At 42.5% G+C, this 26,310-nt stretch overlaps 1 protein-coding gene across 2 annotated transcripts in view; it reads right to left on the reverse strand.

Moving 5' to 3' along the window:
- SNX31 (sorting nexin 31) overlaps window positions 1-26,310 on the reverse strand; it is a 62,095-nt gene that overhangs the window by 10,713 nt on the left and 25,072 nt on the right. For both annotated transcript variants that reach the window (XM_079153733.1, XM_079153734.1), the window contains 6 exons: window positions 22,328-22,418; window positions 20,105-20,192; window positions 16,842-16,911; window positions 12,380-12,472; window positions 9,163-9,366; window positions 2,292-2,405 (listed from right to left, as the gene is read on the reverse strand). In XM_079153733.1, coding sequence (XP_079009859.1) covers window positions 2,292-2,405; window positions 9,163-9,366; window positions 12,380-12,472; window positions 16,842-16,911; window positions 20,105-20,192; window positions 22,328-22,418 — 660 coding nt within the window. The remainder of the gene's footprint in view (window positions 1-2,291; window positions 2,406-9,162; window positions 9,367-12,379; window positions 12,473-16,841; window positions 16,912-20,104; window positions 20,193-22,327; window positions 22,419-26,310) is intronic.

Below are 26,310 nucleotides of genomic sequence, written 5' to 3' on the forward strand. Positions count from 1 at the left end.
TTGAACTCCGCTTAAAATCCAATAGCATGCTTTCCAGAATTTAGATCTCTTCTTTAACTTGAGAAATTTACATAAAATGCAATTAGCAAAACAAAACAAAACAAACCCATAAATTCCCTCTACTGTATGGCTATATTTATGGTAAATTTTAGGGACAGCTAAAACAATGGGCCAAATTTCATTATTAATCTTCCAAAAATTCCTTTCTTACATATTTTCTACTATTTTGTAAGCAGATCATGTTTTATGATCAGTATGTTATATAAACTATTTTGGATTATTGGAATCAAATAAACTGATGATGGTGAATTCTGGTGTATTTAATTGCAGACATCATTATCAAGAGACCTGTTATAAGACCTAAAAGAAAGAATATACTGGAACCTTATTGCTTTTACTGAAATTTTTTAATGAGTTGTTTTTCTTCACTGTCATTTTTTAATTCTTATCACTCACTTGCAAGGCAGGGAGCTGGCCCCAGATCACCTGAGGCCAGGACACTCACCACTGCATTTCTTGCTACATAAAGGCCAGGGCTTCCCTGTTCCTGGATCTTCACCTTTACACACCAGATTTAAGAGAACCTATGATTTTCCCACTCATTTCTTTTTCTTTCCTGTTCTGCACTTATTTCTTGGTTTGCTATTTCTCTTTGGCGCCTTCTAAGGTTTGAGCAACTGAAGCTCCGACCTTAAGGGGAAAAGGTGGGAAAAAAGAGAAAGATAACATGCAGGCCCAAAGTTTGACTTGATAGCTTTGTTAAGAAGTAGCCCTGACACATGCACATGGACGTGACCCATGCACAGCCAGAGCATGAAATAGTTCAACAATAAACCCTTGAGCTGGTGCCGCGAGGAGGAATATTTTAGAATTCCTCAAGATGCCAACCGATTCCACTTTCTACATGGGGGGCACAAATTTGTGGGCTAGGACTCTGCTGTAAACCAGGTTGGGTTTATTAAACATGAAGAACCAAGCTTTTGCCAGGCACAGTGGTGTTTGCCTGTAAACCCAGATACTCGCAGGTGAGGCAGGAGGGTTGCAAGTTCAAGACCAGCCTTGGCAACTTGGTGAGACCCCGTCTTGAAATAAAAAATGAAAAGGGTTGGGGATGCCGTTCAGTGGTAGAGCGCTTGCCTAGCATGTGCAAGACCCTAGGTTTTAACCCCAAATAAATACAACTGCAAATAAAAAAAAAATAAATAAACAAACTAAGCTTTTGTTTAAAGAGATAGAAAAGATTTGGGCCCAAGCCTTCGTTGGTATTTACAAGGCACACAAGTCAAATTTCTGTCTTTTGCACAAGTAGCCCTTGGGTGCACATCAATAAAACTCACACTCCAAGGAAATAAGATCTTACTAGGAATCCTTTCAAGGAATGCTTATTGCACCACTCTGTCGCGCTGTGAACTCATTTGCTGCTGTTTAGATTAAAAGGCCATAATAAAATTTAACTGCACTTAGCTTTCTAATGGGGTGGGTAGGGGGGTAGTTTCGCTGCCCAAAATCTCTCTGTCTTTGCAAGTGACTGCAGATCTTATCTCAGCAAACCATTCTACCATTTCCCTAGGATGTTCATATTTAAGATGAACCTAAAGGACCCATGTCTGCAACCTAGGATTGTGGTTCAGTACTCTGTATTTTTCAGAGTACCTTGAAGTGTGACAACTGTACTGTAAGTGGAGAGTTGGAACAGCGCTTTGTTTACCTGAAATTAGACTGTTCCACAGAACTTAGTGGGTCTCAAGTTTAACATAATGTCAATACAAATGTTATTCTGATATTTTGATAACATTTTAGAATGCCTGTCATTTTTAATCTAATTGGAAATAGCATAAGTTAGTTTAGTAATTCACTTCCTTTTCCTCTCTTTTGCTTCCCGGTCACCATTAGGTGAATGGTTTTGCTCCACCTTGTGCTACCCATCATGATGTTCAGCTTCACTGTAGGCCCAAAGCAATAGGGAAAAGAGACTACGAACTACAGCCTCCGAAACCATGAACCAAAATAAACCTTTCCTCCTTTAATTTTATTGATCTCAGGTATTTTGTCACAGCAATGGAGAACTAACACAGTAACTAAATTCATTTCTAATTGATACGAAGGCCATAGTGACTAATAAAGCGAAACAGAAACCAAAGAAACGAAGAGATATTATAGTCCAAAAAGAATGTGCATAGCACACTCTATGCCCTGCTCTCACTGGGTTAAGGTAATATGCTTTGTCCACCTCAACCAGCAAGACAGCACTCCATCACAAAGGGTCATCATGCTGTGCCCTGGGAACTCACCTGTTTGGTATAAATAACAAACCACTGCCAGTGACTCTCCTCGCTGTACTGAAATCTGAGCTCTAAGTTCTGATTGAGAGTTCGCTGGGGTCCATCCATATCCAGCAGAGTCCCCTACAGACAGAGGAAAAGATAGTATTTGATTTTCAATAGAAATCTAAGTACCTATTTATGTGGTAGGCAAGCTATCAAAATAAGAGTGTCCCTATATCCAAGAAATTATTAGTAATTGAGAAGCCAGGAAGGTCAATCACCACAGCACAATGCAGTCAATGTGATCAGGGAAGCAAACGCAAGGTCTATGGGAGGAAATAGCATGGGCCCCTAGCCTGGGCTAGGAGGGCAAGGGAAGGCCTCTGGGAGGAGAGGCATCTGAGCAGAATAGAAGCTGTCCTCATTTGTCATGGTGTTTTTGTTTGTTTGTTTGTTTTTGTCTTTTTTTTTTTTTTCAAGAGAGGAAGGTGAGGGATGAATTCTGGTAGGAGAAATACAAACGCAAATCCACTGAGGCTGGAGGGAGGCTGGCATGTTGGAGACACCGTGAGAGGTGCTATGTGGCCGCAGCACAGGTTCCAAGCATGCAGTGGGCAGGGAGAGTGGGCCAGGGCCAAATCCTAAAATCCTGGTGGGGCACATTTACCATTTTTGACCATATAGCATCTCTGACTCTTTCTCCTAGTAATAGTGTCTCATATTTCTTTGTGAAAAGCATCCCCCTTTCACAGTAGGCATCTATTTGGGACTTTCAGAGAATGACCAATCAGAGTGACTATGACCCAAGTTTAGGCCAACTGGACGAATGTTCCCTGTGCCCCTATTGGGTTCCAAAGTCAAGAGATCCAAGGAGTGGATCCAGTGTTTCCTATTTTGGCTCTTGACTCTCTTCAGCCTCAGCTTCAGTTTTTCCTTTGAACCTGTAGGTTGCTCCATAGCCTTCCAACGAGTCCCCTTTTATGGCTGGAGTCTGATGTGTTGGTTGCCACTAAAGAGCCATAATTCTTACACGCTTATCAGCTAAGTTAAGGATTCTAGACTTTATCCTGAGGGCAACAGACATCAAGAGATTTTAAAAGCTGGGTAATACCCCTGGATTTATATTTAGATATATTGGTCTGATAGCACCAGTGTGAAAACATAAATTGAGCAACAGCTGTTTGCAGACAACAAACAATCCATAATGCCAGAGATAAGGAAAACAAATGAGGTGAGCCCCATGATTATCCCAGCTTACTCACTAGGGGAGTTTCCAAGTTGTAGCACCAGCAGAGGGAAACAAAACAGAGCCCAGAGGGCTTGCTGAGTTGAGAAGAAAGGGACAAATTTTTGAAGAAGTTGAGGTAAGAATTCATGGGGTAGAATACCATGAGCTCCAGAGAGTTCTTCTCAAGTCTTTTTTTTTTTTTAAATTTGTTCTAATTAGTTATACATGACAGTAGAATGCACTGACACATCCTACATGAATGGAGTGTAACTTCTCATTTTTCTGGTTGTACATGATGTAGAATCACACCAGTCAAGTAATCATATATGCATATAGGGTAATAATGTCTGATTCATTCTACTATCCTTCCTCCCCCCATACTCCCTCCCCTCCCTTCACTCCCCTCTGCCTAATGCAAAGTCCCTTTATTTCTCCCTAGTGCTCTCCACCTTTATGTGAATTAGCATCCACATATCAGAGAAAGAATTTGGTTTTTGGTTTTTTTGGAAGTGGCTTATTTTGCTTAGCATGTTATTCTCCAACTCCATCCATTTACCAGCAAATGCCATAATATCATTCTTCTTTAAGGCTAATTAATATTCCATTGTGTATATGTACCACATTTTCTTTATCCATTCATCTGTTGAAAGGCATCTAGATTGGTTCTTCTCAAATCTTCACCTGAGTAATGGTCTGTGCATGTGTGAAGTAGAACAACTCAAGACCAGAAAAGAACCCCAATGAAAAGCAGTAGACTGAACAATTCCAGGAGCCTGCAAACAAGACTGTGCGGAGTTTGTGTGTTCAGCAATCAAAGTAGAGACCATACTAGGCAGTCCTAGGAAGGTAGGGGATGATAACGGTTGAATTAGCCCTAGACTAAAGATTGCTCTGGATCTACATTAAGAAAGTGTAGGGGCTGGGGTTGTGGCTCAATGGTACAGCACTTGCATGTGTAAGGCACTGGGTTTGATTCTCAGCACCACGTTAAAAAAAATAAAGATATCATGTCCACCTACAACTAAAAATAATAATAATAAAAAACACAAGTGTAATAGCAAGACTCCAAGGAGTAAAACCAGCCCCAATGTTCTGCATTACAGAACGAAGTCTAATACCTTTAAAGGAATACAATAAAATCCAGCATTCAACAATGTGAAGTTCACGCTTAGCATACCACAAAATGCCTGGCATGCAAAGGAGGAAATATGATCCAAACAGGTGAGAAACCAAATACTAAAAACAAACTCTGAAGTGACAAGATGAGTTAGTAGGCCAAAATATTAAGTTATATCCATGTGTCCCTTACCAATGGGAATACGTTCTGAAAAATTTTGTTGTTAGCATTTCTGTCATTGTGTAAAGATCACAGAATGTACTCACACAAACCTAGACGGTATATGTCAATCACTTGATGTGACAGTTATCTGGGTGGGGGAAGGGTGGGGATTTAACTCCAGGCCTTGGGCATGCTGAGCACAGGTTCTACCCACATCAATCACTCAATGTGGCCTCTTGATACAATCAAGGAATGTATGAAGCCGCAGCTGGCTAACATGGCCTGCTGTTTTATAGTAGATTTTTTTTAGTAAGTAGAAGAACTACACTCTGATCATGAAAAGTATGATAGTAAATAAGCCAGAAATGTAGTCTTTCATTATTACTATCAAGTATTAGGTATTGTACATAATTGGGTATGCTACACTTTTAATAGAAGTGGTAATGCAGTGGGTTTATTTACACCAACATCACACAGACATACAAGTAACGCATTGTGCTATGGCATTATGGCAGCTACTAAGCAAAGGGAATTTTCAGCTCCATTATCATCTCATAAGAGGCCACCGTATGTGCAATCTGTCATCCACCAAAACACCATTATGCCATGCATGACCGTATTTAAAATATGCTCCAAACACCAGAGAACTTACAGAAAAACAGCGTGACAAGGGAGGAGATGGGAGATATATTTTTCAAAGACCCAAATGGAACTTCTGGAGATGAAAAGTACAATATTAGATGTAATAACATACTGGATGGGATAAAAAGCACATTAAGACATTAGGGAAGAAAAGATCAGTGACCCTGAAGCCATAGCAATAGTGAGTACCCAAGATGAAGCACAAAGAGAAAGAAGACTGAAATAAAGAAAACCATAGTGAGGTACCACTTTGTACCCATTAGGTTGGCTAGAATTTAAAAAATCAGATAATATTTAGTACTGACAAGAATGTGAAGAAATTAGAACCCTCAGCCACTGCTGGTGGAAGATAAAATGATACAACCAATGTGGACAACAGTCTGGTGGTTCCTCAACATCAAAGGCAGAACTACCATTTGATCCAATAATTCCACTCCTAGGTTTATATTCAAGAGAACTGAAAATACGTGCCCACCCAAAGCTTGTACACAAATGTACACAGCCACTCAGTTCATTATAGCCAAAGGATGGAAACAACCCAAATGCCCACTAATTTCAGCTATTTCATTAGCCATGAGCAAAATGCAAATGAGAAGCATTTTGATGATAAACAGATAAATAAAAGGTGGTGTGTCCAGACAGTGGAATATTATTTGGTCATAAAGAAGAAGTACTGATACATGTTATAATCAATATGAACCTTGGAAACATTATGCTAAGTAAAAAACTAATCACAAAGACTCCGTATTATGCTTCCACTCATATAAAATATCCAAGAAGGCAAATGTAATCTATAGAGAAGGAATGTAGACAAGTGGTTTCTTAGGGCTGATTGGGATGAGGGACAGTGTGGTGACAGCTAAAGGGTATATGGCTTCTTTTTGAGGTGATAAAAGTGTTCTAAAATGACCGTGGAGGTAGCTGCACAACTCTGTGAATATACTGACTACCATCAAATTGTATATTTCATGTGGGTGAATTGCATGATACACAAATTACATTTCAATAAAACTGCTACAAAGAAAGGAAACGATTGTGTTGTGCTGGTGGAGGAAGAGACGCGTATCAGCAGAACAGAAGAGAACTCAGAAAGAGACCCACACAAACGGGCTGACTGATTTTGACAAAGGTACAAAAGCCATTCAACTGAGGACAGATAGACTTGTCAACAAACAGCACTGTAGCAACTGAACTTCCAGAGGCAAGAGAGGGAGACATCTCAGTCTCGTGCCCTGTGCCAAACCAACTCAAGATCACTCAGAGACTTCCATGTAAAACCTGTAACTACAAAACCTTTAGGAATGAAACAATAGAAAAAACCTTCATGATCTAAGATTTTGTCAAAGAGGTCTGAGACTTGACACCAAAAAGCACAATCCATAAAAGAAAAAAAATTGAATGAACTGGATTTCACCAATATGAAAAACTTTTGCTCTGCAAAAGACCCTGTTAAGATGATGAAAAACTACAGAAAGAGAGAAAAAAAAATATTTGCAAATCAGAAGGCCAGCAAAGGACTGGCACCTATAATACATAAGGCATTCTCAAATCTGTTTAAAAAAAGCAGATAATTGGACTGGGGTGTAGTGTAGTGGTAGAGCACTTGCCTAACATGAGGCCCTGGGTTCCATTCCATCTCCAGCACCACAAAAGAAAAAAATGAAGAAAGAAAGGGAAAAAAAGAATCAAACATCCCAATTAGAAAATGGACGAAAGAAATGTTAAGAGGCATTTCACTGAAGACGATAAACAGATGGCAGAGAAGCCCATGAAAAGATGCTCAGTATCATTAGCCATGAGCAAAATGCAAATGAGAAGCAGAATGAGATACCATCCCACACCTACCAGTAAGACTAAAATAAAAAATAGTGATGCCACCAAATGCTGGTGAAGATGCAAAGAAACTGGATCCTTCATATTGCTGATGGGAATGTAAAATGATACAGCCACTTTTGAAAACAGCCTGGCCGTTTCTTAAAAACTAAAAGTGTAATTACCATACAACTCAGCAACTGCACTCCTGGGCATTTATTCCAGAGAAACAAATGCTTGAGCTCAGACAAAAACTGATACATGAATATTATAGCAGCTACATTCATAATAGCTAGAAACTGAAATCAACCTGCTGTCCTTCAAAGGGATAGTAAACTGCACTTTAGTACATCCATAACATGGGCTACTGTTCAGTAATGCAAAGAATATATTGTACTATTGATATGTGCAACTTGGATGAATTTCCAAAGAATTGTGCTGTGGAAAAAAAAAAAAAGTCAACTGACAGGTATAGAACATTCCATCCAATAGCCAAAGACACTCTAGGCACACAAGGAACATTTACCAAGATGGATTCAATTTTGGGCTGCAAAACAGGTTCCTGTATGTTTAAAAGGAGTGAAATCATACAATGTATTTTCTTTGACTCCAAAGGAGAAAGAGTGGGGAAAGGAGAAGGGTTCGGATGCTGTTTGATCCATCCATGCAGGGAATGCTGAGACCACCCCGTAAGGGTGCAGAGAAAGGGGCATCTTTGAGGGGTAGCAAGGTAACAGACAGGACAGTCTCCATCAGCAATATCACTGGCTTGGCAATCAGTGAGTAGGTACTGGTGGAAGCCCCATTTGTCAACACAGAGGACACAGGAGGAAGAAGAGCAGCACAGTCTTGAGAGCAAAGGACAAGCCTGCTTGTAGGGAAAGGCTGAGCTTGTGATGTCATCGAGACATCTGGAGAAGGTGGCCAGGGGCCGCAGGAAACACCAGACTTTTGAGAGAGATCTGTTAGTTTATTTCTATTGAGAGAAAACAATGCTAGAAATGGAGCCCCAGAAAACAAGAGCCTTTCAGCAAGGCTCAGAAGAAGAGGCCCACAACAATAGGAGAAGGAGAGGAGATTGTGAAATGGAAGAAATGGCTGACATTATCAAATGCCAAAGAGAGGTCAAGTCAGAGGTAGCTAAAAATCCCCATGGGTCCCATGGATTTAACAACTGGGTATCACAATTGCCCTGGAAGCTCTTGTCTTCTACTAATCTGGTTTCTGTGTAAAGAGGATAATCCCAGTTAGCTCGCTGAGTACTTGTCAGAATTTAATTAAATAACAGATGTGGCAGAGGCCAGCACAGGACCTGCTACCAAGTAGACACTCAATACATCTGATCAGAAAGCTTTGCTGGCACAAAGAAAAGGGTAATAAAAACAAAACGAAACCAAACCAAAAGCTTAGGTACCTGGTTAACTCTTTTGCAATGCTGACTTTTGTAGGTGTGTAGTACATATATTATTATTATGAGGAGGAGCTACTGTCTATCAATGAGAATAATAAATGAACAATTAAAAAAAAAAAGCAAGCTTTGCTGGCGAGGAGACAGCAATGTAAGCGTGCTGCTACGGCCCCTTACAAGGGCTCTTCCGGTCAGCATGTAGGGTCCTGCCAGCACTGAGCACTTACTGTGTACTCAGTGAGTGGTGGCTGTTAGTTCCAGCTGCTGTTATTGCTCTCACCACCCTTCAGGCAGTAGGGAAGGCTGCTGTTGGAAGGTCAGAATATTGGTGTCCCTATTGCCCCAGATGGGGAACCTATACCACATTAGACAGGCTTTACTACTAAGTGATGTTTAATGTGGTTTAGATGCCTCTCTACTCGAGGTACTCAATCAAATGGCCTATTGATCTCCCTAGTACCAACTCTGTCTTCCAAGAGCAATAGGATCTTTTAAAATCATGGGCAAAGCCAGGTGCCAAGATACTCACAAGGAAAGTAACCTGCCAGCACTTCACCCTGCTCATCTGGAAAGTGACATCCTGGATCTGGTTGTCAGGCAGTGTTATGCAGCAGCTGATCTCATGATTGCCGACAGAAAGACGGGCCCTGCAGCCGGGTTCTGGGTAGTCGCACGTCAGTGGGTCCAGTTGCATGCATCCGTAGTGCCGCACCCCCCGGGACAGCTCCAAAAACTGCCAAGGCCAGGGGTGAGGGGTAGGAGGAAGCAAAAGACCACTTGAAGCAGGTGAAAATCTCATGTGAGCTGCTGTCATTCTAACAGACTGCTGGACTTTGCTCACAGTGAAAACATCTCTTCTTCTGGACCACACTGTGCCCTCTGTGCTGACAATAAGCCCTGGGGAAATTCCAGGTGTGTCCTGCAGGGCAGGGACCATTCCTGCCTCATTCACCACTGTGTCCCAATTGTATACTTTAAAAGTTAACCTGAGATCTAAATAGGAGGAAAAGTCCATTTTTCAGACTGCTTTATACAATGGTGGAGAGAGAGATTTTGGAAATGGCAATGAAGTGAGAGCACAAGTAGGTCTCTTTCCTAAGCAAGTTGTGGACAGCTTCCAAGTGCCAAGGGGACATTTTCACATTACTTGTAAAATCAAACTTCCCGCTCTGCTTCTGAACTGACTCAAGAACAGAGGTTTCACACCTGCGGTCCTGGCTTCCCGTCCCATTAACATCTATAAGTATCATTATTAATGACTGTGTTAAAATGAGCTGATGTGGTTTGGTGACCTCCACCTTGTTCTTGTAGTGTCGCCCTGGTCCTGGCCTAGTGGCGTGTAAGTGAGATGTGTGTGCAGAGAACAGAGTTCTCCCTTTAGCACATGGTTAAATCAGAAAGACTACCAGCCCGAGACAGCCCTGCTCTTTCCCAATCCTTTCCTGATGCTAGGGAACTTACGTCTCCCTTTCAAGGACCATGTGAGGTGCTCTAGGATAAAATGAAACATGCCAAGACGTAAGCAGGGAGGGACAAGAGACTCCCGATCTCACACTAGCAGAATGAGTATTTGAAGCTACTGTCTCTGCTAGCCATGTGGACTAGCTATGGCCCAGGCTTCAGCTTAAATAGCCTCTGATTGGGTCAGTGGAAAGCATCAGAAATTATAGGGCAGGAATACGTGGTACTGAGTCTTTTTGTCACAGAGAAAAGAGAGAGTTTAATGTGGTATAGAGAGGCATCTAAATGAACCACATTCAATATTACTTACAAGTCAAACCTACCTAAAGGTTTCAGGCATTTGCTATGATACTTTCTTAAAATGTGGCAGAAACCTATAATTGTTTCTTATTTGATAACACTTTTTAAAAATTTCAATAAACTCTTGGCTGCAATGAGTTTAAAGAAATGAAAGAGTTTAATTAAAACTAAAGTTTCATTTTGCCAGAAAGTGGGTTTTGGCATTTTTCACTTAAGGATGTTGTGATATCATTAACTATATGCAAACCAGAAGACAGAAACCTAGAAGGATTCTCTATTTGAAAAACTAGTTCTTTTAAGAAGAATATACCTGAATAATTTCATATATATAGCTGTGGAAGGTATGTTTGTATATTTCCATTTAGAACAGGTGCTGGCAAAGTCTTCTGTAAATACTTCTGGCTTTAGGGGCATATGGTCTGTGTAGCAACTTATCACCTCTGCCACTGCAGCCTTAGCTAATACATAAATGAATAAGCATGACTGGTTCCAATAAAACTTTATTTACAAAAGTGGCCCATAAGCCATAGTTAGCTTATCCCTGATTCAGATCAAATGACTCTTTACGTTAATTTCACTCATTTCCAATTCCAAGTTTTCCTGTACGTGTACATCAAACAAAGTCAAAGTTGTTAATATGTTTGTTCCATTAACAAAAGAACTCCAAAACGCTTAAATAATGTTGGTTATGGATTAGTACACTTAGACACTGTGAGAGAAAACAAGTTAATTTCAATAATGACTCAATTTTTAAAATCTAATTTGTGTATTCAAAGTTTTTAAAAGACTATCTTCACAAATCATATGGCAAATTTAGGCAAAATGTTTATCATAGAAAATATATTTTGCTTTGTGGGAAAAAAATACAAATACACGTTCCGGTAGAGAGCAGCTGCATACTAAAAACAGTATTTTTGCTTAATTAAGAAGTTAGGGCAGATATGCACTGCCATGGTGTACACAATTTGTAACTGTGACCAAAGGAGCAGTAATATTCTACCCGTCAAAATAGATGCTGCACTTGTCAAAATTTACAGACATACAAGAAACTAAACTCCAAGGTTTTTATTATTGTTATTATTATTATTATTATTATTTTTAGCAAAGCAGAAGTGGAATACCAAAGGGGAGATACTAAACTGGCAGAACTGGCAGTATGTGCCTTTCCTTTTGTTTCCTTTTTTTTTTTTTTTTTTGCAGTCCATCCATAAAAACCTCCAAGTGTCGGAGCCTTTGTGGAATTACTTTCTATGTGAACCTAAGTACAAATGAGACCTCTACATTTTGGTGGCATTTTGTTCAACTCTGTGCTGCAGATGCAAACTCAGGCAAAGTCTAAAGAAGGAGGACAGAGCACCATGAGGCAGAGGCCACACCTTCTGTTAGGGCCCACCTTGTCACTCGGGCTCACGTACACTGCTCATGGGCAGGAGGTGTATGAGTCGGTGCCACAGTCTGGAGCTCTAAAAAATGGATGTTTGGAAATCTATCCCACGGAATAACAGAACACACAGCTAAAGGTGGAGATGCTGGCTGCAGTGTTCCGGGAGCTTTGCAGGACCTGTCCCGGGTGCTGGGAACACAGTATGTGTAAATTAGACACAGTACTGGACCTCCTGGTGCTCGCTGCCAAAGTGATTTATAGCAGCAAAGGCTAGAAACAACCTGACTCTAATAATAGAAATGGGCTAGCGAAATGATACCCAATCCACAAAATGGAATACTCTAGAGTCATTAAAAACTATGTGGAGGATCTACATTAATTAACTTGGCAAAGAACTCATAACATGCTGTATTTTTTAGAATCTTTAAGTGACAAGCTTTTATTAATTCTTACAATCAGAAAAATCAATAAAGGTGTTCTCATTTTTAAAGAGCATCTTCCTTTTAGTGTTTGAAGGGTTGATAAATTATAGAAACAGCTCAATTCTAATGTTTCTTGAACTCCCTTCCAAGGATGTCTCTTGGTACAGTTTTTGACTCACCTTTGTTTGATTGTTTTCTTTCTGGAGAGCCTCTAATTCCTGCCTCTGGGCTGGTGTGGGTTTGGCCCATTCTTCTTCAATGTCCTGTACTGCCTTAAAACAACACAAACTGACAATTTACCAACCCTAGCAGAAATGGATTAATCTGACAAAAACATACTCATGATGAAGGGCTATAAAAACAGACCCAAGTAGATCTATGTAAGTATTAGCATGGTAGGAAGGTTGCTTTTTAAATTAGCTGGTAGGAAAAGATTGTTCTACAGTTTGGGGACAATTGACAACCCTTGGTAAATAAACGTAGCCCTTTCTCTATACCCCCAATCAAATACCTTCCAGAGAGACTTAAGATTTAAGTGTGACAACAAAACACAAAAGAATCAGAAAAAAAATAAATGTTCATCTGATCTTGAGGTAAGGACCATTTTTGAAAAAATATACAGACAAAACATCATAATGAAGGAGTAATTATATATAAATACATGAAAACATAAATTGCTCCTCATAAACCCCATCAAGAACAAAACAGAGAAGCAGATGGTAAACCAGGGGAAATGACTGCATTGTATATGGCAAGGAGTTAATATTGATAGAAAAATGTAAACATCCTCAACAAGAAAATGGACAAAAGATAAGTGTTGGCAATTGACCAAAGGAATTCCAAATGACAAGTACACATTCAGCTTTCCTAGCAGTCAAAGAATTTTTTGCCTCTTAATTTGGCAAAGACTAGAGCATTCAATCAGAACTGACAAGTGTTTGGGGAAATTGGATGTTCCATATAGGAGTGATAGATTTAATTGGTAACTTTCTAGAGCTAATTTTATGATACAAATCAAAAACTACCTGTAAGAATCATAAACATAGATGTGGGGGAAATATTTATAAAGTGAAGGCTGCTAATGTTTGTAATAATAAAAAAAATTAACTTATTACTAGTGGCAGACCCACACAGTCTCCCTTCTGTATCCATGAGTTCCACATACATTGATTGAACCAGTGTGGATAGAATACATTTGGGGGGAACATGCATCTATGCTGAATGTGTGCAGAATTTTCCCCTCATCATTGGTCCCTAAACAACACATTCTAACAACAATTTACATAGCATTTTAACTATATTAGGTATTATAATAATGCAATCTAAAGATTTAAGTATTTGGGAGGATGTGTGTAGGTTATATGGAAATACTACATCATTTTATTTAGGAGACTTAAGCATTCTGGGATTTTGGTATCCCAGTGGGTCCTGGGATCAATTCCCTGTGGATTCTGAAGGATGTCTGTAAAATGCTCAAAATGTATCAGGCAAGGTTCTAAATTGCTCTAAAACAAAAGTAACCCTTAGGGCCACTGTGTGAGGTAGGTGCTATTATGAAATGCCCCCAAATAAGTAACTGATCATACATTTAACTAAATAATAGGTTATCCCCTCATTCAAAATTATACAGAACATTTTAAAAGTGGGGTATTTTCAGGTATTGATACCTGAAAAGAATATCAAGTTACAAAATAAGAGTATAATAGTAGACCCTAATTTTTTTATAAAACAACAAAATAAGTATACATCAAAACAAATCTTGTATGAGTTTTACAAGTCAAGCAAATGTATGTGCATGTAAACTAAATATATATGAAATAAACACACCAAAAAAAAGTTAACAGTTGAAGTTCATGGCAAATTTAAGGTCTGTACTTTTGTTGTACAGTCTTCTGTATTTGTAAAACTTTGAAAAGGTGAAAATATTTTACTTCTTAAAAAAATTAAAATTGGGTGTCTCATTGTGCCCTGGCTGCTCCATTTTGGGTCACCACCATGCACAAATGTTTGCAAACTCCAAAGCTCGAATGGCTTTCTCAGTTGTCTCCTAATTCACTGCAGGTTCCAGCAGAACAATACTGGGCTCAAAGGCAGAAATGCCTGGAGAACAACCACCCTCTGAGGAAGCCCATCAGGATTGCTCTGAAGCAAGGTGAAAAACGAAAGCCATAAAGCCCATTGGCTGCAGCCTGCCTTCTGTGCTGCAGGGACCTTTCTGGAACACTTCCCAGCTCCCTTCCTCTGGCGCCAGCCTGATCCCGGGAGCTCTGGTGTGAGGCGTACCTCATCAGCCACGTGTGCTTCACCTGTGCTACTTCAAGGTCTCCTGATTGAACAGCATTTGCCGTTGTTCCTCAGAGTGTCAACCCTTCAAGTGAAGACCTCATGTCCTTCATATCAGTGCACCTGCCCAATGTCCCACATACAGCCAACACTCAACAGTTGCTTGCCAGTTACCAGGGACTTCTTTATACCTTAGCCTGAACATAAGTCTGTATATTATGTCCTGGCAGGGTATGCCTTATCTCCAAAAGGAAAATGAAAAGCTGAATACATCTTTGCATTTCTGTTTATGTTGGGGGCAAGGTATATAGGATTTAAAGAGAAGAAAAATAACATTTTGTTGAGAATCTACTTTAGCTAGGTTTTTTCATTGACTTTTTCCTAACTATTCTATGGGATAGGAATGATTATTACCATTTTATAGATGGATTAATTGAGGTCCAGAGAGGTTATGATGTTCAAGATGACCGAGTCAATAAGTGGCAGGAGTTAGGTTAAACTCTGGTCTGACCACTGCACCAAAGCCTCTACTGTGCCCAAGCTGCTGAATTCTTACAGGCTAGACAGCTCCTTCCCCAAGGCTTTGTCACTAAATGTCCTCAAAAGTGAACCTGCATACCACACCAGATTGGATCAGCATGAGCAGGAAGAACTAAACATCTTTTTCTTTCCTGATTCTATATGATGTCAGAGACCCTCTGGACATTAGCAGAGGGTAATGATGTCGGAGAGGAGGTTTAGCTAAGTAATGAAGATAAACAGCAGCCATGGCAGGAAGTTTGGCTGACACTTAAGTATTCAGCATGGGTGGGCAGGTGGGGGGGATCCAGGATTATCAAGCACTGAGATTTAAGGGTCCTATAACATAAGCAGAACAACTCATTTTGTTTGGCTACCTTTGAAAAGATGATGATGGTTTCACAAGTCATCACTCGAATGCATTATGTACAAGACCTCACTCCCAACTGGTCAGACAATGGGGGAGTCAAGTCCAGACAAAGGTCTCCACTCAATTACATGTGCCCTGAACACTGGCTAATGGGGTCATGCAGAATGTAATTTTAAAAATAAGTAAAATCACTTAAGTTGTGGTTTTCAAGAGCTTCAATCACACACGCTCTGCAGAAGGCCCTGTCATGAGGAATGGAGAACACGTGTGTCTCCAAGGAAGGCATCAGCCACTCCACTTGGACTGACTGAAGATGGTACAGGAAGACCGGGAATGTGTGTGCCTGCATGTGACCGTGCAATGTCAGGAGACTAGACATCAGCCCACACTCCTTCATCAAGGCATGACTCTGACATGGGGCTAGGCCATTTGAGGGAAGGGGCACCTTGTTCTAATTTCTTTTTCTGTTTCTTTTGTCTTTTCTTTTTTTTTTTTTTTTTTTTTTTTTTTTTTTTTTTTGTTTTTTTTGGGGCTGGGGATCAAACCCAGAGCTTCACACAGGCTTGGCAAGCATGCTGACTTGGTGCAAGGAAACACCTGGGAGCAGTCAGTAAAGCAGTAGAGAATTGAGGAGGGGGTCCCCAGGGCGGATCAGAGGCAGCATCTGCTACCATTTCACTGCCTGGCAGAACCTTTGCCACACAAGACAGGGGAAGGGAAAGGAGACCCAACTCTAAATTTACTTTTTGGGAGGTTAGGGGGTGAAGGACCAACATAATTTGCAGGACTTACCCAGCACAAAAGGAAAATGCAGAGGCCCTTGTTAATAAGTTATTAAGAATTTGAAAATGGCAACAGCAGAGTGTCAAACAAGCCCAGGGGGGCCTTCTGAGCACCGGGCCCCACATGACTGCACAGGCCTTGTGACCATAAAGCCAGCCCTGGAGCAGGTGTGCTCTCTCCTGTCTCAGGGAAAAAGCAGGTCATGTATAGGAAGATTTAGGGACCATGTGTGACCTTATATTTGCAGGGTTTTCCTTTCTAGGCTCATCTAATTAGCCTAGGTGACAGGGTCACCTGCAAATTCACAGAATGACTGTTAAAATAAAGATTGAAATATTATTTCCCTCTGTAAACTGCTCTACTTTTTAAATTTTAAAATGGTAAGAAATAGAAGCAGCACAACATTTATCACTTTAACCATTCATAAGTGTTCAATCCAGCGATACTGTATACATTCACAATGTTGTATAACCATTACCGCTATCTATACCAAAATTATTTTCACCACCCTCCAACAAAAATTCTGTACCCATTAAACAGTAACTTTCCCTTCTCCTTTCCCCAGTCCCTAGTCACCTCAATCCTAGTTGAATCTGCCTGTTCTAGGTATGGGATGCAATCCTTTACTATTTAACATTTTAAAAATGATTCTAAACCAAATGGCCTACAATGCACGGTATTCTCACCTGCATGTACAGCAGATCTATGGCTGCTCTGCAGTCCATCAGCATTGAGTCAAGGGCTGGATCCATGTACCTACATAATTTAGGAGCATTACATGAATTCATAGGACAGGCTAAAGGGCACACCTGGAGGAAGTGCATTTGAAAGCAGGGGCCCCTTCTCTCACCAAGCCACACCCCGCTGGCAACTGGACTTGCCTAGCCTTCACCTCCTCCCTCCAGCTCTTCTGTTTCCTACTTTTTTTTATGCTATGAGCTCTTACCTGATGAGCTCTGAGAGTGAAAATGCAAAAATAAAATAATAACGCTTTGGGGAAATGGTCTGCATTCCTGGGCCCACCCAGCCTCATTCTTGCCCATCCAGTCCTGGACTTCCTCTCCCCACCCCTCAACCCCTAGCATGGTCACCTGCCCCACACCTCCCCACTGCTGCCTACCCGGTCACCCTCACTGCTCACTTGAGCTGCTCAGGGAAGCTCCTTCCCAGGCTTTCTGTCTCACTCTCACGATCCACAGTCCAACCCCAGTGGCTGTTCTCTGACTGTCAGAGTTCTGGGAGTTGGGTCACTTATTCTGTTTACTTCTGAGGTCCTTTATGGGGTCACCCTGCTCTTATTTCCCTACCATCTGTCATCATTCCCATACTTAATGCATTCCAATTGAGCTTTTCTCCTCTCCTTCTGCATGGACGGAGTGCTGCCTTACTGCCCTCCTCCCCTGACTTATCTGCCTGTTTGGTTTTTTGTTTGTTTGTTTGGTACCAGGGATTGAACACAGGGGCACTCAACCACTGAGCCACATTCCCCAGCCTTTTAAAAATATTTTATTTAGACACAGGGTCTCCCTGAGTTGCTTAGGGCCTTGTTAAGTGGTGGAGGCTAGTTTCGAACTCACAATCCTCCTGCCTCAGCCTCCTGAGCTACTGGGAGTACAGGCATGAGCTACCATGCCTGGCTTATCTGCCTTTCTCTACAAGGCTCTCCAGAGTCTCCTTCTCTGGTGTCTGTCCCCAAGGCTGTGTTAGCAATCCATCTTCTGTGCTTTATCAGCATCGAGCTTATCCTGACCACTGCTCTGATCAAGTTTTCCTGACAAGAGCTGTCAAGACCCCGACCTCTGTTCAGAAGTGCCCTTCTGGGTCTTGGCAGAATGAGTAGCAAATAGCAGGGACTCCATTTCTGTCTGTCAGATTCAGAATCACCAGCATGAACTGAAATTCTGGGCTGTGTATGTGCAGCAGCATGCTAAGAATAGGCAGAAACAGGAAGGGCGTGCCCTGGCTGATCTACAACCAACCGGAAGGCAGAGGCAAGCAGCCACTGTCCTGTGACTAGACTGGCAGGGTTGACTTAGACTCAGAAAAGAATGAAAATGGAGATTGAAGGTCATCTTCATTTGGGGGATGGGGAGAAGCCACCAAAGCATCTCCATTGACATTGTGGTTACCTCTTTACCACATCCCAGAGGACTCTGAGGAGCACAGAATAGTGTCTGCTATTCACTCCAGAGAGATGGAGGACCCCAAACCCACCCCAAGATGAGGCTCTGGAGTCAGAGGATGAGATAGAGTGGGCACAGCTGGTCTGAAAGGAACCAGGAAGATGTGCCCAGAGAAGTCATGGACAGAAAAAAATTCTTGAAACTCTGACTAGGCCTTGCTAAGAGGCCTCAGCTACTGGAATCACACAGCTCTTAGAGCTGGCCTCCCTACCCTCACCCAGTACAGCCTCCTCTGGAAAGAGGGGGAGGCATTATGGGAGGCTCTGCCAGGCTCTCCCCTTCTGGAAACCTGATTCTCAGCTCCAGCAACAGAAGCAGACTCCCTTATTCCTGGTCCCCTAATCAGAGATGGTCTACCTAGACCCAGATGCTGGCTTATGATGAGCAGATGTTTTATCTTTCACTTATCATCTAGAATTTACTTTTTTAATGAAGACATAGACAAAGCCTAATTTCTAATTCAAGCATCAAGGTTAGGGACAGAATCGTCCTCTCTTCTGTGATCTCAAATGAAAAAGCTAAGCCCCAGTGATTCTATGGTTGCTATGATTATAATTATCATCAGTATTACAATAATAAAAAACCTGACTAAAACTTTTGGAGCATATATGATCACTCTATAAGAATCCTAGGAGGAAAGCACTATTCTATATTCCCATATTACAGATAAAGAAATAGGGAAAAGGGAGGAATAGGGAGCCTAAATAACTTGGCTAAGGTTATAAAGCTAAAACCTGAGAGAGCTGGGACTTAGGTTCAGAAACTCTGTCCAGGAACCACTGTGCTCAGCCACTCTGTGGTAAGCAGCTTCCAAACCGATGTTCTCTAACCCTTAGGCCTGAGTCCTCACCCCTTCTCAGGGTTCCATGCCACAGAGTTGACAATTTCTCAGAACACTTCTGAGCGGTTAACTTCTAGCCTTGCAGGGGATGTTCTAAAATTCGAAACCACAAACTGGAGCTCCAGAAGGTTCCACAAGGTCAAGTTAACTACTATCCCCATATTTTGAAATGCCTTTCTTTAAGGTTTCTACACTCAGATTACAGAATAACTGGGCTGGGAGAAAGCAAACCTAAGTAGCAATGGTAATAAATTCGAGGGGCTACAGATGGGTGGGTAAGGGTCCTGCTTCTCATTGTCATTGTCTGTTCCATGTTCTCCAGAGGACCCCTGTTTCTGGGGAATGATAGGATTTTCTGCAGAGGAACACTTGTGTTCTATTGCTGGAAACATGAGTGACCCTGGTACATAGAACCCTGGCATAGCCTTTAGGAAGGTAAGATGAATACTTAAGAGTTCAAATTCCTTGCAAATTGGTTGAGTTTGCCTTTTACCTCCAGGGACTACCACAGCGCAACAGATGAATCAGATCTACTGGTAACTGTCAAGAATCCTTCAATCAATACAGTTAGCAATCCATTCCAGAGCAAACCCATGACCAGCGACATCTTGCTCCCATCCATTCTGCCCCTTCTGCTATCTCTCAAACCTTCCCTTCTTGCTTGCCTCTGAGCAGCACAGAAGCCATGGTCCTCATTATAATATCCCTGAGGATTCCCTTGAGACCAGTGGAAGTCATCCTCCGCATTTTCTTTAGGACAAATATTGGGATTCATGTCACCCCCCTCTCTTCTTCATGATCTTTCCTCTTAACGTTCCCAAGTTCCTGGTCTCTCTCCCATTGCGGGGCTATGGGCAGGCCAGGCCATTGGTGAGATGCGGACATGGTGTGATGCACAAGGTTTTCTGTCACCATAACAACTTACCACTTTCTGAGTCCAACCTTGCAGTTTTCCACCTCAGCATTTCGAAGACAAACGTAAGGGAGTTCAAAGTCCACCAACTTCTTCACAACTAGAGAAAGGGAAAAGAAAGGCAGGCTGGTGGAAACAGCACACAGAGTTCATACACAGAGACTTTCAAGTGAGAAAGACAGACATTACTTTTGGAAAAAAAAAATCACACTAAGAATATTCTCCTGTATGAGGATATAATTTTTAACTTTCTGAAGTTCATCAAAAAATTAATACTGGGCTAGGGATATAGCTCAGTTGGTAGAGTGCTTGCCTTGCAAGCACAATGCCCTGGGTTCAATCCCCAGCACCGCAAAAAAAAAAAAAAAAAAAAAAAAAAAAAATTAATACTATTTGATCTGCATCAAATCCCTGGCCCTGAGGTAGTGCAGAAGACATATTTGGGTAACCCTAAGATGGCGGCTGGCGTTGAGCCAAGAGGTGGCGCATAATTAATGTTAACACGGCGTGATCTACCTTTGCCTGATTAGTTAATGTCTCCTCTGCGCTAGTGGTCAACAGATATTCCTCATTCTTTCTTGATTGGTACCAAGGGGCGTGCCTCAATTGTGCTAATCCTAAGCTGATTGGCTGTCTTAGGTATATAAGACACACCTATAGGAAGCACCAGGGATAACCAGATAAGCAGCTAGCAGGACGGATAAGCAACGGTTAAGCAGCACCTCTGAATGATGGCAGAACGCAGGTTGCAGATTGCAGAACGGAGAAGTAAAGCCACACCTCTAGATAGCAGAGTAAAGGATGCAGGATGCAGGATGCACCTTTAAGAAGAAGCAGCAGACCTAAGAAGATCTAGATCTCTGAAAGTGTAGTCTCTCTCTTAAGCAAAGTCTCTTTCTCCCTTATGCAAAGCCTCTCTCTCTCTCTCTCTCTCTCTCTCCTCTCAGATACTTTCTTCCCCTATAAGCTAGGGAACAAGTGAACAAGCAAGAAAGCAGCGCACTAAAGAGAAAAATAGTAGAAGTAGCTCAGTTTCCAGTCCACCTCCGATAAATACCCACGCAATTGTTACTGCAGGCAGTAACAAATTGCCGCGGGCGGCGACAGGGTAGGCTATTTTCCCCTATGATACAGATGGAGAAATAGATCCGGAGATGCCCAGGGTCGTGGCTGGCAGATGATAGCCCCTAGGGCCCAGCCTACACCCAAATCCTTTACCTTCCAACTCAAAATCACCTCCTACTGCTTCTTGAGGACACACATAAACTAAGATAACCAATACCATTTCATAACTTTAAAAGCCTGTAATATGTAGAATGAACCAGAGAGGAGAGCAATAGCCATGGGAACTGGACTGTTATCTTTCACTATCTCATTAGCCTTTTTTAAAGAATCTAAAATCTTGTTTATCATCCTCATTTGATAAAGAATATTCCCTAAGAAGGAAACATCATGCTGTGTGGGATATCCTGACATCTTGGATCTAGCACTCTTATGGTTTGGATGTGAGGTGTCCCCCAAAAGCTCACATGTGAGACAATGCAGGAAGGTTCTTAACCCAATCAGTGAATTAATCCCAGATTAATTGAAGTGGTAGGGTGTGGCTGGGGGAGGTGGGAATTGGGCGTGTCTGTGGGGTATATATTTTGTATCTGAAGAGTGGAGTCTCTCTCTCTCTCTACTTCCTGATCACCGTGATGTGAGCTGCTTCCTCCACCACTCTCTCCTGCCATGATGTTCAGCCTTATCTTGAGTCCTGAGGAATAGAACTGGCCTTCTGTGGACTAAGACCTCTGAAACTGTGAGCCCTCAAATAAACCTTTTTTCTTCTACAATTGTGCTGGTCAGATTTCTTAGTCACAGCAGTGAAGAAAAGCTGACTAAAGCACACTCCATCCACAAGGAGGGTGAGGCATGGCCCAAGGCCAGCAGCCAGGATAGGCCCAGGGGTGAAGGGGAGAGGACATCAGATTGGGATGGGCAGGCACAGAAGAGAACAGGTACCAGAACCACTCAAGGTCGTGCTCCTGACGATCCTACTTCTCTGGGCATACTCTTCCCAGATCACTCTGAACAAGGACACAATCTCTTATTCCCCCAACTTTTGATCCAGAGCTGAGGACAGTTCACACACCGCAACCTGGGGTGTGACTGGCGCCTTAGCTGTGACTCTCCTATCTCCTGGGATGAACCTCTGCTCACACCTGCCCTCCCCATCCCCCTACTCCTTCTTACCAGAGAGCTTGCCCTCCTTGTGAAACCGAATGAGAAAGAGGCCGAAGTAACCCAAGAGCTCCTGGCGCAGTCCAAGTCTTTGCGACACCACCTTTAACCAGAGATAAGCAAAAGGAAGAACATCAGGGAGCCAATCACATGTCCTAACTATGATGTGAAGAACTGGAGTGACCTATACACGTAGGTTACAAGTGCTTTTGTGAGACAGGGGACAAAGAAATCTTTCTGGTATCTAAAAATGACACATACTCATTTTAGAAAATTTAGAACCCACCCTAGTGCCCAGAGACTGGCTTCCATTGAGGGTGGTTGTCTTATATTGGGTACAGACACATGTCCTGCCTCATTTTGGTGCCTACTGTCCCCTGGAAGGCAGGAACCATTCTCTATGACCATTTGTCTTCTGTAAACCTGCACCTATGGCCTGCATGCCATCGTACCTCCCCATGGGCTGGATTACCAACCCGGGAAACTTAACTGGCACACAAAAGTGCAAGTGCTACCGTCCACTTCTGGCACACGGGACCTGCTTCTCTGATGTTTTCTGTGACAGTGAAGTGACACTTGCTGAGCGAAAAACCCCATCTCGGGCACTGGCAGCCTTCATTTCATAGTCCTCTTTGATCTTTACATCAACTGGCTTTCACTGCAACACCAGCAATTTCATCTTTACCAGCAGGTCCACCAAGCTGTGACCTCCCAACGTTGTCCATCGTTCACCTTCCCTGAGCTGAAACTTCCACACTACCACAGGCTATCTCCCTCCCTGACCAGCGGGGTCCCCTTTAAGACTGGGCTCCCAGGTGATTCCCTTGAACTCCTGGTCTTTTTGTTTTTTAATTGACACACAAGCATCACACACACTTATGGGAAACTGGACAACTTTATATATATGACACATACATATTGTGTAATGTTCATATTGGGGTAAGTAACTCCTTTTTCTCAAACATTTATCATTTTTTTCATGGCAAAGGCGTTTAAAATTCGTTCTTCCAGTTATTTTGAAATACACAGTACATTATTTTTTATAGTCACCCTGTCATGCAGTAGGTTCTGGATTTTTTGCACCTGTCCAACCGGAAGGTGGCACCAGGGTCCCCTCATCTTCACTCGCTAGGTCCCCTCTACAGCACTATGAGGATCTGCCTCCATGGCCCTGCATATGCTGAGGCTCTAAGCTTGGCTCCGAGTTTTTGGGTGACAGTAGGACAATACCAGCCTCAAAGGGGTACTTTTCTTGTTAGAGGTCTGTGAGTTACCTCCTGAGACAGTCTGACAAGGGGCCTGGTATGGGTGTGTGTTCTCAGCGTGGGTGTGAAAACCACGTGCTTCCCCTCTCACCTCTTTTTTATTTTGGTACCAGGGATTGAATCCACCTATGGTGCTTAACTATTGAGCAACATCCCCAGCCCTTTTTTATACTTTATTTGGACAGGGTCTTGCTAAGTTGTTTAGGGCCTCGCTAAATTGCTGAGGCCTGCTTTGAACTGGTGATCCTCCTGCCTCAGCCTCCTGAGCCACTGGGATTACAGGCTTGCGAGACAGGGCTCTCCCACATGCACGGGGCAAGTGTGTGGCAGGAGATGGCATGGTAGACTTCTTTTCCTAGAGTAACTCTGACCCATGTCCACTTAGATCAGATTTCCTTCTTTTGTGATCCACTTAGCAAAAGCTACAGGTGTCCCTGCTGAGGAAGAGAAACAGGAGGAGCAGGCACAAATGAAGAGTAGAGAAGCCTTTTAGAATTGATAGCATTTGGATCTGGAATGTACCCCAAAGGCCCCTATGTTAAAGTTGGTCCCCAGCTTGGTGATATTGGGAGATGGTGGAAACTTTAAGAGGTGGGACCTAGGAGGTGACCTTCAGACATGCCCTTGAAGGGAACTCTGGGACCCTGATGTCTGTCTCTCCCCCGGACCCACCTCTCTCCTTCCTGGCAGTGAGGTGGGTGGGGTGTTTTGCTCTGCCACACACTTCAGCTAGGATGTGCTACCTCACCACAGCCCTGTACAATTTGGCTGACCAATCATGGACTGGCATCTCCAAAACTGTGATCCAAAATAAACCTTTTCTCCTTATAAGTTGATTTATCTTAAGTATTTGTTATAGAAACGGAGAGCTAACACAGTAATTTATAAAGATACAAATACAGACCCATTTTCACTCTTAGCAAGTGTTAATGATGCTTCAAAACAAATGCCACCCATAAAACTACAGCAGCACCAGATTTTAGCTTTGTTGTGGGCCCTTCTAGAGTCCATCAGTGAGTGAAGGGCAGCATGGGGTGAGGCAGGCAGGGGAAGCGCAGTGTCAGCAGGCACGCCTGGGAAGATGAGGAAACTGCCTTTCAGTTACAAAATTTCAAGTGCAGGGTCCCACAAGCTAGAGAACTTCCCAGCCCCTGCTGAGGATGTCCATCAAGGTGTGCCTGTGCTCACTTCACCTCTTATGGAAACTCCTCCACTTCTGGGGAGGAGCCTCCAGTTAAACAGACCTGACCTAATTATGTCAGTGTCATGGATTTGCACTTCTCACGAGCCAAGGTGATCCGCTGAGAGCACATTTTTCTAAGACCACAAATGGACCTCATCAGATATGTGCCTTTCGATTCCAGGGACACTGAGCAAAACAGATGGTATAGATTGACTATCCCTTAATCTGAAATGTCTGAGACCAGAGGTTTTAGATTTGGGATGTTTTTCAAATTTCGGAATTTAATGAGATATCTTGGGATGGGACCCAAGTCTAAGTATGAAATTCATTTATGCTTCATATACACCTTATACCTAAAGGCAATTTTACACAGTACTTTTAATATGCCTGTGTATTGATTGCAACTTGCTACATAAGGTCAGATGTGGAATTTTCCAGTTGTGGTATCATGTCGACATTTAAAAAGTTTTGGATTTTGGAGTATTGCAGATTTTAAGAGTGGGGATGCTCAATCTGCACTGCAGAACCCTAGACTTCTTGCTCTGCTCAGTACCTGGCATTCTTTCTGATATCAATAGCAATCCAAATACCGATCAATAAACAACCATCACATTGTATGGACTGCACGCTGTTTTTATAATTACTTAAATGCTGTCTTGCAAGATTAAATAACTTCCCCCAAACTCATACAGCTAGTCTGTGGAAGCACTATAATCTGAATCCAGGGCTCATCCTAACCCTAGCAGATAAGAGACTCTGAGATACCACCACCAACAACTTAAGTTACAGTGTGTCTAGCTTGGCCAGTGAGCCAGGGTGTGAAAAACATGCCAATGATGGGGTCTTCGGAGGAACAAGTGCCCTCAAGTTCTGCACAGTCCCAACCATTTCCAAATTAACCCCACCCAGCAACTATACCCTGATATCACCTGTGCCCTGGGTCACATGCCTGCCCCTGAGGCATCTGTTTGTGGCCCCCACTCCATCACTACACTTCTCCTTCAGTTTTTGGTTGGGGATGTGTGTGTGTGTGTGTGTGTGTGTGTGTGTGTGTGTGTGTGTATTTTCATAAAACTGTTTTTATTATACAGAAAGTTAGCAAGTCAAGAAAAGTTCGGTGCAGGGTGTACACAATGACTTTAGTAGGAAGCAAAGTCCAAAATAAATATCTGAAATGTAGAGAAGAGGTGTTTCATAATCGGAGCTGTAGGCTACTCCACTAAGGTCAGGAGCATCTGGGCAGGACTGGGCCTCCAAACTGGTAAGAGGGCCCTGATGCAGGGTGTAGATCAAGGCAGCCCTGAGCCTAGGCTGGTCCGTAACACAGCACTTCCTCCTCTGGCTGGAAGGGTCAGATACCATCACTTGAGCCTGGGAACTTTCTCCTTTGAAATATCCCAGAAACTTCCTGAGTTCCTCAAGGAACGCCCCTGTATGTTTTTCTAGGGTGTTAGAACTAAAACTATCCAAAGGAAAAGGACCTGGAGGTGGGGGCAGGGAAAGGAAAAGGACCAGGGAGCTGAGCCGTGGCCAAAGACAAGGGTGTG

The sequence above is a fragment of the Sciurus vulgaris genome (genome assembly GCF_902686455.1).
Source record: "Sciurus vulgaris genome assembly, chromosome: 1".
In the NCBI taxonomy this organism is placed as follows: domain Eukaryota; kingdom Metazoa; phylum Chordata; class Mammalia; order Rodentia; family Sciuridae; genus Sciurus; species Sciurus vulgaris.